The sequence below is a fragment of the Mirounga leonina genome, unplaced genomic scaffold (assembly GCF_011800145.1).
Source record: "Mirounga leonina isolate KUSES-001 unplaced genomic scaffold, KU_Mleo_1.0 Mir_174, whole genome shotgun sequence".
Taxonomy (NCBI): Eukaryota; Metazoa; Chordata; class Mammalia; order Carnivora; family Phocidae; genus Mirounga; species Mirounga leonina.
In genome coordinates, this window is record NW_023270451.1 from 79,661,123 (window position 1) to 79,674,926 (window position 13,804).

Here is a 13,804-nt window from a genome sequence, read left to right on the forward strand (position 1 = left end):
AGAAAAATATCACAAGGATTCATTATTTTACCACAGTGATAATACATTTAAAATTAATAATAAAAGGTAACTCAAATATTTGGAAACCTAAAAATGTACTTCAACATCATTTGTGTTTTAGAAATGAAGGTAATGATGAAAGTTCTAATTGCCACACTTGAGATATATAGCTAAAATGGTAAAAAAAAAAAAAAAAAAAAGCAAATTTATATCTCAGGTTACATTTATTAAAAAAAAGACACAAAAAGTAAGTTCAATAATCAACTCAGGAAGATGATCAAGAATTAAAATAAACAGGGGCGCCTGGCTGGCTTAATCGGTTAAGCATCTGCCTTCGGCTCAGGTCATGATCCTAGAGTCCCAGGATTGAGCCCCGCATCAGGCTCCCTGCTCAGTGAGGAGTCTGCTTCTCCCTCAAACCCTCCCCCGTCTCATGCTCTCTCTCTCTCACTCTCTCTCAAATAAATAAATCTTTTAAAAGAGAATTAAAATAAACATAAGATATAGTTTAATGAGCAAACCTTAATGATGAAAATAAATAATTTTGAAGATCATTAAAATATAAACCTAGTTCTTTTTACAAATACCAATAAAATACATAAGGCTGTGAGAAAAAAAAGAGAAAAGATCTACATATACAATGTTAGGAATAATACATTATATAACCAAAAAAGTAGAGATTTAAAAACAGAATTCTATGAATAAAATTTATTTCAATAAATTTTAAAATTAGAAATATTACTAAAACTTCCTTATGTAGAAATAGAAAATCTGAACAATAAATATTCAAAAAAATTGAATCAATGACCAAAATTATCCTACAGTCAGTGAACACTAAGTCAAATAGTTTTAAAGGCAAATTTTACCAATCTTCAAGAAATGGCTAATTTTCTTATTATGTAAAACCTTTTTGAGAACAGAAAAAGAGGGACTACTATCCAGTTCATTTTACAAGGCTAATACAACATTGATGACAAAACTAGAAAAGGATAGTAGAAGAAAAGTAATTTATTGAATAAATCTCAAAAGGTGAAATAAATACAAAAATCTTAAATAATTAGTAAAGTGAGCACAGCATTTTCAATATCAAACAAAAGATATTTTTCAGATAAAATAGAATATTAGGCAAAAAATTTTTTTGAGAAAAATAGGAGCCTTATATGCTAGTAGAATTAGAAGAGGAGGAAATATGGTAGGTTTAGATGTTTAATAAATTGGACCATGAACAACATACAGGTAATGGTGACTGTTTCTCTGTAGGCACTAGAGGCCCTTGGACATTATCAGTATGAGAGGGTAGCATCTTTCTGACATGTCAGGGTACAAATCTGGACGTCAGTCACCAATAAGCCTCTCCCTGAACAGGTGTGATGGAGAAAAGCCCATTTCAGATCTACTGCAGGTCAGTGCTCTCAGGGTAAAAAAACAATTGGTCTGTCCATAATTTTCTTGGTTGGCATGTACACTAAAATAACTTTAACTTAGGAAATTCTACTTCTTTTATATTTGAGTATAAGAATAGATTTAGATAAAAGAACAAAAGAAATTTAAGTCACAAAGCCACCATCAAATGGATTCCGTTGTATTCTGCCATTTTAGGAAGAAGAGAAAATATAGTAGCGACAGACCTAGGGGAGCCTTGGTCTTTCCACCCCCTTGAGCTCACAATCTCCGGAAACTAAAAAATAGAGATTGTTTCCTGCTGAGAATTTTCCTTCCCTTTCTGCACTCGAGTTAAATTCTACAAAACAGGATTTAACAAGTCCCATTGGGATACCTTATCCTATTTCCTGACTCTTTACCCTGTTCCCCATAGCTTCTATAGGTCCTGCTACCTGGTCTTACTTTATAAATTGCATTCCTTGTGGTGACTTGATGAAAAAAATAGAATGCATGGTCAGTTGGGTCAGGTGTCGTATAAAACTTAGCCAACACCAGAGAGCATGGGAAAAATATATGAGTTTCATCTGCCCTAAATACCACGTAATCTATTTGTAGGGCTAGTGGGTGGGGGGGTGTTGGAGTTTTTGAAACCGAAATAAATCCAAGGTTCTGTTAATTGTGCTATATGAAGGAGCCTGGAAGACATTCTAATGCTTCTTACATTTAGGATCATGGACTCCATAGTGAGTGAAGAAATCATCAGCAGCAGCATTTTGTCATGAATGTCCCTCTAAGAAAACCAGAGCTAAGTACAGTGAGAGCCCCTCTTCTCCAGGAGCAGATGACGGTGTGCAGGATGGGTCTTCATCTCTCCCCCGACACCAAACACTCAGAAGCATCTTGAGAGGTGGGTGAGCTGAGCAGAGAATAAAATGCTCTCTTCTGAAAGAAATCCCATTGCCTCTGTTGAGAAAGTTTTTCTTCCAAGAGATCATTGGAAGAAAGTAATTTCAACACTAACGTACAGATGCCGTTTACTTTATTGGTATACTTGCACTTCACCCAACTTCTATCCAGCTGGTCTCCTCATTTTTAGCTGTAAATCTGAGATAAGTGTATTATCTAGTCTTTGTTCACTGTACAACATCAGACAGGCTGTAATGAACAATCACAATACAAAATTAATTGTTAGGGTCTGTCAATGCCAAATTTAGCTAACAGGATAATTTAAAAGTTATCTTCCCTTTTAGATACACCTAATATGTACCATTTACTCTCCTGAATTTAGTGTTGAATTTCTTGTTTAAATTATAACATAGCTGTTTGAAGAGGTTTGCTTACAAACCTTTCTATCACCTGATGGTATTTTCATGAAATAATGGGTTTGATTGACCAAAAAAGGAATTTGTTACAGAAGAGGGGTGTCCTGAAAGTTTTATTTTTAAAATATGAAATTTCTTATGGTGATTTATTTAAATATAAGAATTATCATCTTTGTGAATCCTTTTAACAGTGCTGTCATTCCAACCAGGTTATATACACCAGCAGATATGAACTGTCTTATATACCCTCAGCTGAGACATGAAGCAGGACATAGAGTATGTTTAGTAAATATCTGTGGATTTTGTATTTTGTCTTTTAGCTATTTGCAGGTAGGAGGAAGATGAGGTACTCATTGGTCCTTCCACTTTGGTTTATTGTGTGCCTTCATCATATGAAATTTTAGAAATAGCATTGTGATCTTTATTGGCTCCAGATATTGCAAGAAAGTTGAACTGAATATGACTAACACTTTTCTAAACAGTTAGGGCCAGTGAATCCTATAGTTGGAAGGGACCTTGGCATTCTTCTGGTTCAACAAGGAATCCTGTCTTAAATAGATGGTTAGTCAATTTCTGATTTAAAACATTCACTGACCTAAAGTTCAACTCCAATAAAACAACCAGTTTTCAAGGAGGTGATTCCAATTGTTACAGCTATTTTTTGAACTAAGATAAAATCATCCTTCAATAATTTCTACTATGAATTCTGATTCTGCCTTTGAAACAGGGCAAAAGATTAGTTGCTTTTGTTTATGAAATCTTTCAAATACTAACTTAACAGAAAAGTTGAATGGGAAACTGATAGGAACTCAATTATGAATTCTTCTAGGATTCCTATTTTAGTGAAATTCAGATGGACTCTGGACTAAAGAAAGATACGGAATCAGGCAAAACAGAAGCAATGACTTAAAAGCTACAATGATTCAAACTTCAGAGTACCCACTCTGTTACAGAAAGATTCTTTTAAAATTTGATAAGCCACAAAAACCTAAAGATTCATGATAAATAATAATTTTTTTACATAGAGTTAAGCTATAAAATATGCTAATGATTTTATGAATATGAGTCCATAGTTAGGGCTCTTGCTCTAGACTTGGATAGGGATCAGTACTTGTTAAGTCCCAGGCTATGACCCATCCTGAAATCATTCAACCAACATTTTTACTAATTAAATAGAATACAATAATATAGAAAATACATTGCACATAATAAGGACTCAAGGATATGTATACTAATGCATGTATGTACCTAGTAGTATTTCTTACTGTAGGAGATGGCAAAATATTTGGGAAAAACTAGATAGGTAGGTAGGCAGGAAGATAGATACAGAATTTAAATATAACAGAGTATAAGAGGGGTGACAGGTGTAACATCCTGATGATGAGATAGCACAATCAAAAGAGAACATCTGTAGGTGCAGAAGTCGAAAGACAGAGGTCTCCATTTGAAATCTAGCCAAATTTGTGACAAAAAGCCTGCCATTCTCTTATTTCATTCAAGATTATGCTCTCAGTAAAGATCACAAGGCTTACAAATAATTAATATATTGAAGGAACAAATTCATGAGAAAACCTGATGGAAGAATCACTGACATGCACCTTACCCTTCTTTCCATCCTCATTTTATAGATCCTTGAAATAGCAGCACACATTCGCACATACGGATATATGTATATCGCCAACCAGGAACACACATGGGCAAACCTTTGATAGAATCATTACAAACTGAAGGAAGTGCCCAGGCCTATGAAGGCAATTTAGGTATTATTAACATTTTGAACTGTGGTGAAAGTTGGTCAATAAACACAAGACTTACTGAAGACTGTAATAGCATGCTAGGATTTAGCTTATTGCAGTGAAAAAATTTTCCTTGTGTGTCATTTGGAATGCATAGTTTCCACTTAGTAAGTGACAAATGGGACAAAAATCTCATTGAAGATGTTTTCTTAGGAAATAAATGATGACACACACAGACCTATCATGTTTAAACACTTCCCTCAGGCATTCAGACTTGGTGAGCTCCATTATCTCTTTCACAGGGAAATGGGGGGAAATCAGACCTCTGTCACAGAGTTCATCCTACTGGGATTTCCCCTCAGTCCAGGGATTCAGATGCTTCTCTTTGGGCTCTTCTCCCTCTTCTTTGTCTTCACCCTGCTGGGGAACGGGCTCATCCTGGGGCTCATCTGGCTGGACTCCCGACTGCACACCCCCATGTACTTCTTCCTCTCCCACCTGGCCATCGTCGACATAGCCTATGCCTGCAACACCGTGCCCCAGATGCTGGTGAACCTCCTGAAGCCAGACAAGCCCATCTCCTTTGCTGGCTGCTTGACACAGACCTTTCTTTTCTTGACTTTTGCCCATACTGAATGTCTTCTTCTGGTGGTGATGTCCTATGATCGGTTTGTGGCCATCTGCCACCCCCTCCGATATTCTGCCATCATGAGCTGGAGGGTCTGCATCACCCTGGCATTGACTTCCTGGATTTTAGGAGTCTTCCTGGCCCTAGTACATCTAGTATTACTCATACCATTGCCCTTCTGTGGACCCCAGAAAGTTAACCACTTTTTCTGTGAAATTATAGCTGTCCTCAAGCTTGCCTGTGTAGATACACACATCAATGAGATTGTGGTATTGGCTGGAGCAATTTCTGTGCTAGTGGGACCCCTCTCCTCAATTGTAATCTCATATATGTGCATCCTCTGTGCCATCCTTAGAATCCAGTCTGGGGAAGGTCAAAGAAAAGCCTTCTCCACCTGTTCATCCCATCTCTGTGTGGTTGGACTCTTTTATGGCACAGCCATTATAATGTATGTTGGGCCCAGATATGGGAACCCCAAGGAGCAGAAGAAATATCTCCTCCTGTTTCACAGCCTTTTCAATCCCATGCTCAACCCCCTGATCTATAGTCTGAGGAATAAAGAAGTCAAAGCTGCTCTGAAGAGGATGCTTGAAAAAGAGAGAATGTCATGAAAACCTGTAGAATGATAAAATAACTGAGTTTAAAGGGACCTGAGAAATCATCTCATCCAATATTTACCAGGATTCATAAATATCCTCTGGGGCATCCTTTTCATCTTCAGATTTTCCTAGCACTCTCTCCCAAGAAAGATCATTCTACTTTCCTCCCTCTGACATTGAAAGTCAATGCTGCACAAGAAAATGAAAATAACCCCACTAGCTGCACAGTGGAAACACTTTTAATATAATTCTGTGAAATATTCTGAATAAAAGGAAGTAAGTTTGTATATTTTTCTGTAATCAGAACTAGTAGACAACATTTTGTAAAATAAAGCAAGGAATTGGCAGAATGTTTAAGATACAGCAATTGGGAGAGATTGATAATGTAATAATTTCAATATTTGAAATTCAGCAGCTGTCATCTCCCTCAAAAATAGGTCTACATTGGGATTCTCTCTCTCCCTCTCCCACTTCCCATAAGTATCTCTGTCTCCAGCCAGAGAAACTAATGGGAAATGTAGAGAAATACTCATGTGCTTTCAGATTTATTCTCATCATATCTAATAACCCTCTAACTGTGATTGAAAACATCCAAGATTTCCAATATTAGAATATAGGTAAAATATATATTTAAATGGAACATGCATACTAAAGAATATCTTCTTAAAAATCAGGATCAGGTTTTATTGTATATTTGTTGACTCATAATATATTTATAGTTCAAATTACATGAAAAAGGAAGATTACTAATGCCATAAGCATAATCCAATTTTTTTAAAAGATTTTATTTATTTAAGAGAGAGAGAGCATGAGCAGGGGGAGGGGCAGAGGGAGAAGGAGAAGCCAATTTTCCGCTGAACAAGGAGCCCAATGCAGGGCTCGACCCTAGGGCCCTGGGATCATGACCTGAGCCAAAGGCAGAAGCTTAACTAGCTGACCCACCCAGATGCCCCAATAATATCCAATTTTTGAGGGAAAACTCACGATAATAAAGAAAGGATTTTTCTTCTATTTGCTTAGCTGAATTTTCAAATCCAACTGAGGAATCTGTATTGTTTATATAATGAAGAAATACAAAGTTTTTTGAAAAGCACAATTTTAAAAATAGAAAGTCTGTGAAACAGTTAAATGCAGGTTTATAAATAATCTGATCATGTAGAGACAAAAAAAATTATGGACTGGAATAATTGGAAAATATAAGAAAACACGAATCGAGTTATGCATCAAATAATTTGCAAATAGATGAAGAAATGACATTGAAAATGGGAGATGATGAAGGTACCATCGAACAACACTTAAGCGGGAAACTGGAATGGGAAATGTGGAAGAGTAAAGAATAATGTTTAGTTGAGAAACAAGGTTTTATAAGTAGGTGCTGAAAGTGACCTTGGGTAATGACAGGGTAGCTCTGTTTGCACTGAGTAACTTACTTGCAAAGAGAAATAGCAATTATTTGGCTTCCTTTCTACATAGACTAGTTTTAGGATTTCTAAAATAGAAACAATAAGCAATATAGCAGAGTACCTATCTTGAAAATCATGTTATGATAAAGCACCTAAAAATACTGGATAAAATATTTTAAAAACCATAATTTTTAAGTGCACACCTGGGCTTGCAAAAGCATAAATAAAATTCTCAAAGAACAAAGATGAGGCACAATCACCAACTGAGTGGTGAGACTGTAAACCAGCATCTGGCTTTCAGGTCACTTTCAATCCCCAGGATTCCAGGTTGCAATGACTGCAAGCCCATGAGAGATATAGCCTTCCCTTATGTAAGGCAGGAAATCAGAATAAAGACGCCTTCATGAAACTGGACCCTTCCTCCATTACCATCGGGAATACAGTAATAAGCAGCTAACTGAGAAGTTAACTTCGCAGTTGAATCTACAAAAGTCATAGGACAGTGGGAGAATATCTTTAAAGCATTTAAAAACAAGTGTCAATCAAAAATTTTATATGCAGAAGAATACCCTTCCAAAACTCAGATGAAATAAACACGTTCCCAGACAAAAACAAAAATAAAACCAACAAGCAAACAAATGAATTTGAGTCTTTATTGCCAATAGGTCTACACTGCAAGAAATCCTAAAGAAATACCTTTTTTCTAGCTGCAGGAATGCTCCTAGATCATAATGGGTATAATTTTTTTTCTCTAAATATTAAGAATATTTACTTTATCTTTGGTTTTCAAAAATGTTACTATAGAATTTCCAGTTATCTTTTATATCAGTTTATCCTGCTTATGACTTGCTGAGATTTATGCATTCATGGGAGCACACTTTCACCATGATTGGGAAATGCTCAAAAATAATTTCTCCAAAATTTGCTTTTTTCCCCATTATGTTTTTCTTTCCTCTTGAGTATATGTTAGAATTTTTTTTACCACACTCCTTTATATCTTTCAGACTCAACTTCATTTTTCCATTATTTTTCTTTTTATGTTTTTATTTGATAGTTTTCTGTTAATCTTAATATGAGACATTGGTCCTGCTCTCTGCTGGGGACAATCATCTGTTAAATTCATCCAGTGTTTTTTTAATTTATTATATATTACTGTTTCAGAATGAATATTTGATTCTTTTTGTAGATTCTGATACTTCACTGAAATACTACATTTTTTATTCTTTATATCTTCATTTCCCTTTTCTTTGACAGATTATAGTTATTTGAGTTTTTATTTGTAACTTTAGTATCTGTTATATCTGGGACCTCTACTGTTGACTCTTTTACTTCTTGATTAGTTATAACTTCTTGCTTTTTCACGTGTTAAATGATGCATTTTAGAAGCTGTAAATTTTGTCAGACTCCTATAAAGATTATTGATATGTTTTTGTTTTTCCCTGAAAAAGCAGTGAAATTTGTTGAGGATCACCTTGTTTCTCTGGGGGTTCCATTTTAGGTTAGTCAAAACTAACCAATTCCAGCGTTACCCCTACTGCTCAGGCATCATTTCTGTGCCTACACCAAGGTCTTTATGAAGAGATCTCCATCCTGGCTAGACTGTAACTCCAAATCCCCTGGAACATTTTGCAACTTCTGAAGTTTCTGTTCAGCTCCTTTCAATTCCTCTCAGCTCTCCTCATCTTTTGGCATCTCAGCCATTGGTCTCCTTTAGGTTTCAGCATCCATGTACTTAGGACTAAGAAATGCCTAAGAAAACTCCCCACTCCCCTCATACAGTTCCTTCCTTTTCCATGTCCCCATGCCAACTCAATTCCCAGTTCTTTTATTTTTCTGTAACTCCAGTTTCTGTTGCTTGCACCCAGCAAGACTGCAACTTTCTGCTTGGACTCTGTTTTTATGGCCACTGTTTGGGAATGTCTTCTGGAAGAAAGCCTCTGTGAATGTGAGCTCACTTTATATATCTTTTTCTCAAGGAGCACAACCCTGTACTATTGGTGTACTTCCTAAACACCCTCATGTGAAGCCTAAACTCATTTCTAATTGTCTTAGCAACTTTGCCTTGCTCAAAAAGCATTAAATATCATCAAATAAAAATTTTGTGAAAAATTGATCTTATTAATGATTAAAGCAGCATGAAAGTAATGTTGCCAGTTTGAAGAGGGCTTAGAAAGGGCATTTATATGTAATTCATCCAAATGGCAAACTGCTCCAGTTTTGTTTTTATACTGAAGTCTCTCTTAATAGGTAGGTAAGAACTGAGGCAATATAATCCTGAACGATATTCCAAAAGATATGATTATTCTGAAATCTCAAGTCATGTACCTGAGAAGCAAATGTTAAGGAAGCTGACTTGTGGTTGTTAATCATAGATACCATGTGACAAGGTTTCATTGTCTGACAAGCAAGTAATTAGATGGGTTGGACTGAATTGTGTTCACTCAAAATTTATATGTTGAAATCATGGTGCTGTAATATCTCAAAGAGGGACTTTTTGGAGATGGGGTTTTATAGAGGTAATTATATCAACATGAGGTATTTAGAGTAGCTCTAAACAATATAGCTGGTCTCCTTATAAGAAGAGATTAGGACATAGATATAAACATGTGAAGACACAAGAAGAAAGCCATCTACAAGCCAAGAAGAGGGACCTTGGAAGGAACCAACCTGCTCCATACCGAAATCTCAGTATACTAACCCACAGGACTGTGAGAAAATAAACTTCTATTGTTTATGCATCCCAGACTGTGGTAATTTGTTATGGCAGCCCTAGCAAACTAATAGAGAGGTGAAATAGAGAATCAAATGAATATTAATTAGCAGAGAGCCAAGCATTGTTAGGTGCAAGTCAGTTACCAAAGATACCGTTTAAGCAGCTACTGGAAAATTCTTCTCCATGACAAAGAGTTTATTTCAAGTTTAGGAACAAAAAAAATTTTTTTTCTTAATTGTGAAAGTCTTTTATTGAGGTCTTTTGGAAAAAAAATAGCATCTCTAGTATCATTACACAAAACTCTTATCTTAGATATCTTCAGGTTAACGTTCACTTTATGAAAGCACAATGATCACATCAAGATTATCTACAAATTTGCCAAGCATTGCATTTCTCTGAGACCCTCTGAGAGAATCGTATAAGCAAAATTTACCTTAAAAATTAATTGACCCTGCATGAAAATAAACACCATTATGGACAGTATGGATGTATATGATATATATATATTCTTCAGTCACTACACCAGGTTGATGATTAGCAGATTGAATTCAAAAGAGCAAAAAAGGAATCTCATCCATGCTAACTCTTCCCTAACTTCATGTTTTAAACACCAAGTGCAATAAAGTTTGGAGAAATCATCAGAAACCTAGTTATAAGGCTTCTAAACAGACAAGAGTTAGAGATATGAAAGGCTAGAAAAGTTTCTTTACATTTATCTAAGCTTATATGATGTCAAGAGCAGCTGTATGCTATCTGTGAAGATGAGAAATATGCTTTTTCTTCAAAAAAATGTAGGCAGTGGTCAATAGAAATAATGTAGTAAGGATCTCCGAAAATCCTCTGCTCCGTAAAGAAAAAAGTACACTGACAAATTTGTAGAAATCAACTCTTTCAGAACTCAGGGGGGAAAAAGGCACAATCTGGGGAGTGTGCATGCAAGAAAAACTGCTGACCTTGTTATGAACCATGAGCTTTGGGGTGGTTCAACTTGCTGTGTTTCCATCACCAACTCCCCAGTTTTGCGATATCCTCAAAAACCAATAGCCCCACAGTCATCGTGGAAACCAACATCTCTGCAGCCTCTGGAGGGAGAGAATATGGTTGAAACAATAAAAGAGCAAATAATTGGTAATCTATTGAAATTAAGTTGATATTAACCTAAACCATATTATTATAAATTAAAATGCTAATCATAATCCCCAGGGGTAGCCCCTAAGAAAATAACTCAAAAATATATATTTGTGTGTGTGTGTGTGTATAAAGAAACAACAAGAGAATTAAATAGTGCACTATAAAATATTTAACAAAAAGGGGCCAGTAATGAAGGAATGAACAGAGGAATAAAACATCATAAGATATATGGAAAAGAAATAGCAGTTAGTATACAAATGTTGATATTGGGTTTGGGGGCACCTGGATGGCTCAGTGGGTTAAGCAGTCAGCTCTTGATTTCAGCTAGGTCATGATCTCAATGGAGCTGGGATTGAGCCCAGCCTGGAGCCCCGCGTGGAGCCCACATGTCAAGCCCTCCATTGAGGCCTGCCTTGGGCTCCATGCTCAGTGGGGAGTCTGCTTCTCTCCTGCTCCCTCTGCCCCTCCCCCCACTTGCTCACTCTCTCTCTCTAGAATAAATAAATAAATCTTAAAAAAAAATAAATGTTGATGTTGGGCTTAGAGCCCAGGTAGACCTTAGGTCCTGTACTCTTACACTCTCATCCAAATTGTGGAATTAAGACTAAATTTTATCAACATCTGAGCATACAATGTACATTTTCAATGTTTAATAAGCAATACAAAAACACATATAAACTGATAGCAATCACCAAAGACAGCTAGAAGAAGGGAAGAGAGAACAGAGGGCATAAGGGTCTAGAAGTGCATCTCTAAATGTATACTGTGGATCAGCCTCTACATAAAGCAGGTACTCTCTCAACAACAGAGGGAAGACATGAGAGGGAAGCTTATAATTGGAGTCTTGTAAGTCTCTTTAAAGATGTTGGATTTCCTCTCTTGAGATACGAGGTCAGTGGGCACTGCTGGTACACACTGATGTGCACTAGGCTAACATTCAGTCTGGAACACTGCATTTGGGAAGAGGCCTGGTGGGACACACTAATTTAAGTGTTATCAGCATGTAAATTGCAGTGAAATCCTTGGGGCTGATGAGGCCCCATAGAAAGTGGACGGAAAACAGATACAAAGAATAAACCTTGAAAAATGTCAGTGTTCAGAGGTTGGGGAAATGAGGAGAAACCCACCAAGGAGACAGAGAAGGAGCCACCAGGAAGGTAGAAGGGCCACAGGGGGAGCAGAACATCATGAGAGTCTTAAGGAAAGGAGTGTTTCAAAGAGAGAGCACTGTTGGCTGGGTTAAATGGTGCTGGCAGGTCAAGTCAGATAAGGACAGAGAACTACTGGTCATTGGGTTTAGCAAAATCAAGATAATTAGTGTCTTTGAGAAAAAGAGTTTCACGTGCTGACTGGATGTGTTCAAGGGAATAGGAGCAAAGACATTTTAGACAAATTGCTGGAGAGAAGTTCTTGAGTAGGCAGGAGGGGTGGGATTCACAACCTAAGTGGCAGGCTGTCCTTCATGAGGGTCGAAGCCAGTAACTTCACAGTGACAGCAGAGGAGTTGGGAATGAATGCAGATCCAGGATCGTGGTCAATGTTTTAGTTAAGATTGTGAATTATCATCGGATAGCTTCTGCGTTCTCAGTGACTGTCAGTCAGTAGCTGGGACTGTGGGTGGGAGGACTCCTGGGAGGTTAAAGAGAGAAAATATGGGGGGGAAATCCTCTTAGAGAGGAGACTAGGGAAACAGAGTTCTGGTGGCATCGAGGACCAAACTGATGTGAATACTCATGAATTTAAAGTGGCCTGAGTCATCAGGGTTATGTGTTTTTCTTCAGATGTGTGGAGGTGGGCAAGGCCATCCACCATTTAAATTCAGTCTAACACCTAAAGGTGTAGAACAGAGGCATTAAAATTACCTCTCTAAGTGTAGGATGGAAAAAGAAATGTTAAAAAAATGAACACGTATTTAGGGGGTGGTTTGTAATCAAAGGAAGACAGGAAAGCACTGAGGGAATATGGTTCAATCTCTGAGTTTCCATGTAAAAAATATTTGCGATGGAAATTTTTGATAATTCACTTTACAGTAACACTTCTCAGCAGACAGAGATTGTTCACTCCCTAGGGAGGATATAGTCCTTTGAGGTGCTGCCGTAACAAGCCCCATGGGGGCACACTTACATCATAACATTTAAACCATTCCAAGAGGAGACATGGAAGCAGGCACACTTGAAGATCAAGTACATAAAAAGTCCGAATACTTGAGGCTTGTACTATGTGACATAAGCCATCAAGTATGACTTGTATCTGCTACATTTTCATGCCAACATCCTCCTGAGTAGGATCACTCATGCCATTCTTCCTGAGTTCTCACTTTTCTGCATAAGCAGGTGCGCACACACACACACACACACGGATAACAGAGCTGGAGAACTCTGCATAGGTTTTACACTGCTCTGTAGGGAAGACAGAATGGTGGGAAGACACTTTGTAATGTGTTTCCTGGATGCCACAGGTATGCCTCTGGTCAATGGGTTTGTTTTAGGTGATCAGAGTATAAAGCTCTCCCATCTAGATACCTCCTGAGCACCTCTGAGTACTGTCCTCTTGGTCAAGCTAGAAAGGATATCTGGGACTCATCATCCACCAAACCTGCTTCAGGGAGTAGGTGACTCATTTGCCCATCTCTGTGAGTTTTCCTGTACATTCAAGCCGAGTTTAAGGGATATACCAGAAATAGCATCCCCCTTTTACAAATCATTGTAGATAAACTGGTTGATGAGTAACAGAAGAGCAAGACAGAAGGATGGCAGAAATCGTCAGGTTTAAAAAGAAGAAAAAGCCACCTTTGTGAGACCTCTTTCTCCCATTATGCTGGGGATCTCAGTAGTACCAGTATTATTGACCACTATGCTGTCACAAGCCCTCCTCAGTCACACTTATGGG

At 37.3% G+C, this 13,804-nt stretch overlaps 1 protein-coding gene across 1 annotated transcript; it reads left to right on the forward strand.

Moving 5' to 3' along the window:
• The first annotated feature begins 4,696 nt into the window (after positions 1 to 4,696).
• Positions 4,697 to 5,687, forward strand: LOC118021401 (olfactory receptor 2A25-like). The gene has a single exon (XM_035021470.1). The coding sequence runs from the start codon at positions 4,748 to 4,750 to the stop codon at positions 5,678 to 5,680; it is 933 nt and encodes a 310-aa protein (XP_034877361.1). The 5' UTR covers positions 4,697 to 4,747; the 3' UTR covers positions 5,681 to 5,687.
• The last annotated feature ends 8,117 nt before the right edge of the window (positions 5,688 to 13,804 follow it).